This window comes from Dipodomys ordii, unplaced genomic scaffold (assembly GCF_000151885.1).
Source record: "Dipodomys ordii isolate 6190 unplaced genomic scaffold, Dord_2.0 Scaffold29, whole genome shotgun sequence".
In the NCBI taxonomy this organism is placed as follows: Eukaryota; Metazoa; Chordata; class Mammalia; order Rodentia; family Heteromyidae; genus Dipodomys; species Dipodomys ordii.
The window spans coordinates 3,350,977-3,356,624 of NW_012267245.1; the positions used below are offsets into that span (position 1 = coordinate 3,350,977).

General features: G+C 56.7%; 1 protein-coding gene across 1 annotated transcript in view; it reads left to right on the forward strand.

Moving 5' to 3' along the window:
• Positions 1 to 1,517, forward strand: part of Grk6 (G protein-coupled receptor kinase 6) — a 13,618-nt gene extending 12,101 nt beyond the window's left edge. The window contains exon 12 of the mRNA XM_013015991.1: positions 510 to 1,517. Coding sequence (XP_012871445.1) covers positions 510 to 682 — 173 coding nt within the window. The 3' untranslated portion in view covers positions 683 to 1,517. The remainder of the gene's footprint in view (positions 1 to 509) is intronic.
• Positions 1,518 to 5,648: the final 4,131 nt, after the last annotated feature.

Here is a 5,648-nt window from a genome sequence, read left to right on the forward strand (position 1 = left end):
CCCCCCCATCCCTCACGCCACGCTGATGCCCCCCCCTCCAAAAAAAAAAACAACCAACCCCCAAAACCATACTTCTGGCCGGGCGCCGGTGGCTCCCGCCTGTCATCCTAGCTCCTCAGGAGGCTGAGATCTGAGGATCGCGGTGCAAAGCCAGCCCGGGCAGGAAAGTCCCGTGAGACTCGTCCATCTCCAATAAACCCCTCCGAAGACCGGAAGTGGCGCTGTGGCTCAAGGGGTAGAGCACTCGCGCAGGGAGAGCGCCCAGGCCCAGAGTTCAAACCCCATGACCGACAAAAACACTTCTGCCCTGTTGCCATCCATGTTGGGCCTGAGCTGCTGCTGCTGCAGGCCTTCATGGGAGCTTCCGTCCCAGGGCATGATGCTAGACAGTACCCGGCCTACCCTGGCAGAGCAGTGGCATCACGCAGATATGACGTCACGCCGTGCTGTCACCGTCGGATCAGTGATGGCATCACCTCGGTGTGACGTCATACTATCTGCGTGATGTCACTGCTGTGTGGCTGACGTCACCGGTGTGGCTAACGGCGCCTGCTCTGCCTCTCTCCTTCCATGTCTCCCTGCCCCCTCTAGGATTGCTGTGGAAACTGCAGCGACAGCGAGGAGGAGCTCCCCACCCGCCTGTAGCCCCCAGGCCGAAGCCCCCGCCGGCGGCTGGCGGTAGCAGCTCTTTGCAGTGCTGTTTACAGTTTTGCACAGTGGTCTTCCCCCCAGCGTCTACTCAAGTCGTGGCCGGGGGAAACGTAGCCGGAGCCGTCCCGCCTCCTGTGTCCCCACCCCACCACCCCACCCCACAGCCCACGGCCTGGCTGGGTTTGGCAAGGCGTGGGGTCATCCCTGGGACAAAGGTGCGTCCCTGCAGCTCTCCCGTGCGGAGCGCGGGGCTCTGTGTATTTATGTATTTGTACGAATGTATATAGCAACCAGAACCTTCTGGATCTCAACAGGAAGGTGGCACCCCGGCCTCAGGCCTCAGCTCCCCCGCCACCCCCTCCCCTCGGGGTGGGGGGGGGGGCAGCCAGCCTTCATTGGGAGAGCTAGAGCTGGGGGCAAGAACCACTGCCAAACTTGGGGTTTCTCAGGCCCAGCCTGGATGGACTGAGGCGTAGCCAGGACGCACCCCTGAATCCCCAGCACGGTACGGGGCCAGGACTGACCTCGAGACTCGCACCTGCCCTTGCTGCTTCGGATTCAGGCCACCTCCTGGGGCCCAGTGCTGCACATGTGTCAGAGCTGGAGTTCAGGTGTCTGGGTCTCTTACGCCTGTGCTAACACGTGACCAGAGCGATCGGGTGGACTGGAGGACCCATCGGACCACTGCCCAAGATGCCCCTCCGCCTCTCAACTCCTAGGACACCTTGTTCTGTAGGCTGCTGGGCCTCTTCCTGAAGACATCGCTCAGTAATGTCCCGGTCCAGGCCATCGGAAGGGGAAACGGTGTCCCTGGCCCATGCTCTCCAACATTCCAGAATATTCCTTCATTAACAGTAGACACACGTGCCCAGCAATAATCCTTCCCTCCCTGTGTGTGCTTGTGGTGAGTGTGTGTGTGTGTGTGTAAGAGTGTGAAGGGTGGGGTAAGGCCGTGCCTCTGAACCCCAGGCCCTAGCCCTGGCCCTTCTCAGACTGTGATAACCAGCCTGGCCCCAGTGTTAGGGGTAGCTTGGGATGACCGGGCTCTGGTTTTTCCATATTTAAAGCCAATTTTTATTACTCATTTTGTTCAATGTGAGCTGCCACGTGTCTCTGTGTGAATACAGGCCGAGCACAAACCTGGCCAGCTGCCCCTGCCTGCCTGTTTTACTTCTGGTATTCTGGGGGGGAAGGGGGGAATGGGGGGGGTGGGGCTTCCTCCTTCCCTGGTCCAGCAGGAAGTGGGGAAGGATGAAAGGTAGAACCTGCAGGGGTGAGGGAGGGCAGCCAGTGGCTTTTATCATTTTCCTAGAGAGGATGCGACTGCGTTAAGAAATCTTGGCCTAAGCCGGGCGCTGGTGGCTCACGCCTGTAATCCCAGCTATTCAGGAGGCTGAGATCTGAGGATCACGGTTCAAAGCCAGCCCGGGCAGGAGAGACTGTGAGACTCCTATCTCCAATAAATCACCAGAAAACAGGAAGTGGCGCTGTGGCTTAAGTGGTAGAGCGCTCACCTTGAGCTGAAGAGCTGAGGGACAGTGCCAGGGTTCAGAGTTCAAGCCCCATGACCGACCAAAAAAAAAGAAATCTTGGCCTGGCTGCCATTGTGCCCCACCTCGTTTCCTCCATGAGATCCACCGCTGTTTTACCCTTCAGATGCTCCGGATGGATGAGTGTAGACTAGAGAATGGGGACCCCAGAACGAAGGCGGCGGCAGAAGCAGGAAGGGACCAACCAGCTGAGCGTCACAGAAGTTGGGTTCTTTGTGTGTGTGTTGTTTTGCAAACAGCCTGGGGGTTGAACTCGCACCTTTGTACCTGCCAGGCAGACATTGTACCACTTGAGTCACACCGCCGGTCCTTGGTGCTTTCGTTGTTTTTCAAATTCGTGTCTCACATTTATGCTGCTTGGGCCAACCTGAACCACGATCTCCCTTTTACTTATGCTTCGCATAGAGCTGGATGAGAGGTACACACCTAGCTTTTATTGGGTGAGATCGCAAACTTTTACCTCGCCTCCAACCTCGATCCTCCATGAGCTTGCCTCTCAACTAGCCAGATAAGAGTTGCAGGTGTAAGCCGGGCGCTGGTGGCTCACGCCTATAATCCTAGCTATTCAGGAGGCTGAGATCTGAGGATTGCAGTTCAAACCCAGACTGGGCTGGAAAGACCATGAGACTTATCTCCAGTTAACCACCAGCCCGCCAGATGTTGAGCTGTAGCTCAGGAGCAAAAAAAGAAAAATCGCTAAGAGAGGGTGTGCAGGCCCTGAGTTCAAGCTCCAGGATCAGCACATGCAGAACAGAATGTCCCCGTAGCCACCACAAATGTGTGTGCTTGCATGTGGGCCAGGAATGCAAGGTGTGAGCTCTGCAGTTGGTGGTTCAAGTCCCAGTCTGGAGGTTTGTCGAGCTGGCTTCAGACAAGCCCTTCCCTGTGTCTAGGAAGATGGGTGTGGGAATTCTATGAGAATCCATTGAGCCCCCCCCCCGCCCCCGAGTTCCTAGGTGACTCTTAGCTGCTGGGGAGAGTGGGTGTTGGGTGCCAAGCTGAGCAGCTATTTTAAGAACAGCCAGCAGGTGCCCACCACCATCAGAGGCCTCTTGGTGTGTGATGTGCTCATGGCCTCTTCCATCAACTTGAAGGCAGTATGGACACGGACCCAGAAGGACTTCTAGGAGCAAGTGGCCAGCGCAGGGTAGAAAGGGATTCAAGCATGAGGTTGGAAACTGAGGCACCACTTCTGATGGTTCATTGGAGATAGAGTCACAGAGTTTCCTGCTCAGGCTGGCTTTGAACCACAGTCCTCAGATCTCCGCCTCCTGAGTAGCTAGGACTACAGGGGTGAGCCACCACCACCCGGCAAAGCTCACCTTAATTCCCAGCAGATGAACTTAGAAAATTCACCTCCCAAATAAGCCTCCTTCTCTTAAGCTCCCCCGACCCGGCTCTGTGGTGGGGTTTGAGGACCCAGATGGAGTTGGGGGCCCCAGCTCAGCATGGTAGACATCAAGACCAGGTGTCACTCAATGTGGTCCCCACTTTGGCACCGAAGATCCCAGGGTGTTGGGACAGAGGGTTGGGGGACAACAAGCAGAGACAGCCACCAAGGTGCCAGGCAAGTTGGCACCAGTGGCTCACGCCTGTCATCCTAGCTACTCAGGAGGCTGAGATCTGAGGATCAGGGTTCAAAGCCAGGAACATCCCTGAGACTCTTCTCTCCAATGAACCACCAGAAAACCAGAAGTGGTGCTGTGGCTCAAGTGGTAGGGTGCTTGCCTTGAGCTGAAGAGCTCAGAGACAGTGCCCAGGCCCAGAGTTCAAGCCCCACAATTGACCAAAAAAAAAGTAAATCAGAAGTGCCAGGCAGGTGAGTCTGAAGGGGCGGGGCTGCTGTGAGGGAGGGACAGAGGTAGGACAAAGGAAAAAAAAAAGGTGTGAGACTGGGTATGCTCTAGAAGTCATGTTTAGGGTACAAGGCTTCATCTGCAGATGGGGAAGTCCTGACTGGTTGTGTGGAGATTTCTTTCCCAGCATCTACAAAAGCCTCCCAAGTTTCCTTTGGGGAACCCTTCCTTCTTCTCCATATGGTTTCGATGGTGCTGGATTTATGGCCCATTTATACACACTCCACACATCCAGGTAGCCATGCGAGGACAGTGTAGCGTCATAGTTAACTTGGTGTTAAAAGGACATAAAAGGCCTGGGGAAATGTAGCCCCAAGCTTGTCTAGGATGTAGGAGGCCCTAACTCTGACACCCCAGCGTTGCAATAAGACAAAGATGATGTAAAGGAGTTCAGACAAAAAAGATGTTAAACGAGATGCTCTGGCCATTTGTGTCTTGTGCTTTCTCTGTCCCTCTGTCTCTGTGTGGTTGGAACTCAGGGCCTGAGCGCTGTCCCTTAGCTTTTTTTTACCCAAAGCTGGTGCTCTACCACTTGAGCCACACATTTCTACTTCTGGCTTTTTCCTGGTAAACTGGAGACAAGTGTCTCGTGGACTTTCCTGCCCAGGCTGGCTCCAGACTGCAATCCTCAGATCTCAGTCTCCTGAGTAGCCGGGATTACAGGTGTGAGCCACTGGCGCCTGGCATTCTCTTGGCATTCTGAATCCTAACTCCAAACCCAAGGAGGGTGTCTGGGCCCAGTGCACATTAAGGTGGCAGGGAACGAACTCGGACTTAGTGGCCCACGATGACAACACACACAGGGGCAATGATCCACCCCTGTGCCAAGTGTGTGCCAGCCCCCAAAGAAGAGAGAACGGATACTCCATGTCCACTTGGGACATGTCCTGGATTCCACAGCCTGGCTGTGGGGTTGGTAGACTCATGGGCCTTGGTCAAGGGAATCTAGGAACAATCATCTGTGGGTTTAAATCTGGAATGACTGGGAAAGGGGAGGTGCTCTCTTGGGACGGCGGAACAGAAGACTGGAGTGGACACCATTTGAGGGACCCTCGCCCCCTTTGCCTGAGTATGAAGAATGGGAAGTATGGGAAAGGGCAGATTCCCAGGCCTGAAGCTGTCTCCCCTCAAACGGCGACCCGAGCTGGTGGCCGGCCAGCCAGGCCCTGTGGGCTCAAGCTCACTGATTTTAGGGTTCCCTGTCTGGCAGGCCAGGGTACCCCACACACATTGCTGGTGGGGGGATGAGGAGGGTGTCCCGCGATCACCCCCAAAAGTGCGGGTGAGGGAGGCTTGGTATGGAAACAGAACTCAGTTCAAAGGTCGCAACCAAGGGGCTCCCTGAGATGACCTCAGGGTGGGGCCCTGGGGGTGGGGGTGGGGGTCACCCCTGCTCCCTTGGGAGGAGGGGCTCAGCCCCCCCCTCCCCGTGGGCCCTCCCGTGCTTCTCTCCCTTGGCAGGCCCGCGGGGACACGGGCGAGTGGGGATGGGGGTGCACTGGGGTCCCACCCTCCCCCGGGGCTGGGCGTGGCCGGGGGGGTTCCCAACCCCTCCCTCCCCGCGGCGTGCGCTCCCCGCGGCGCGTGGCGG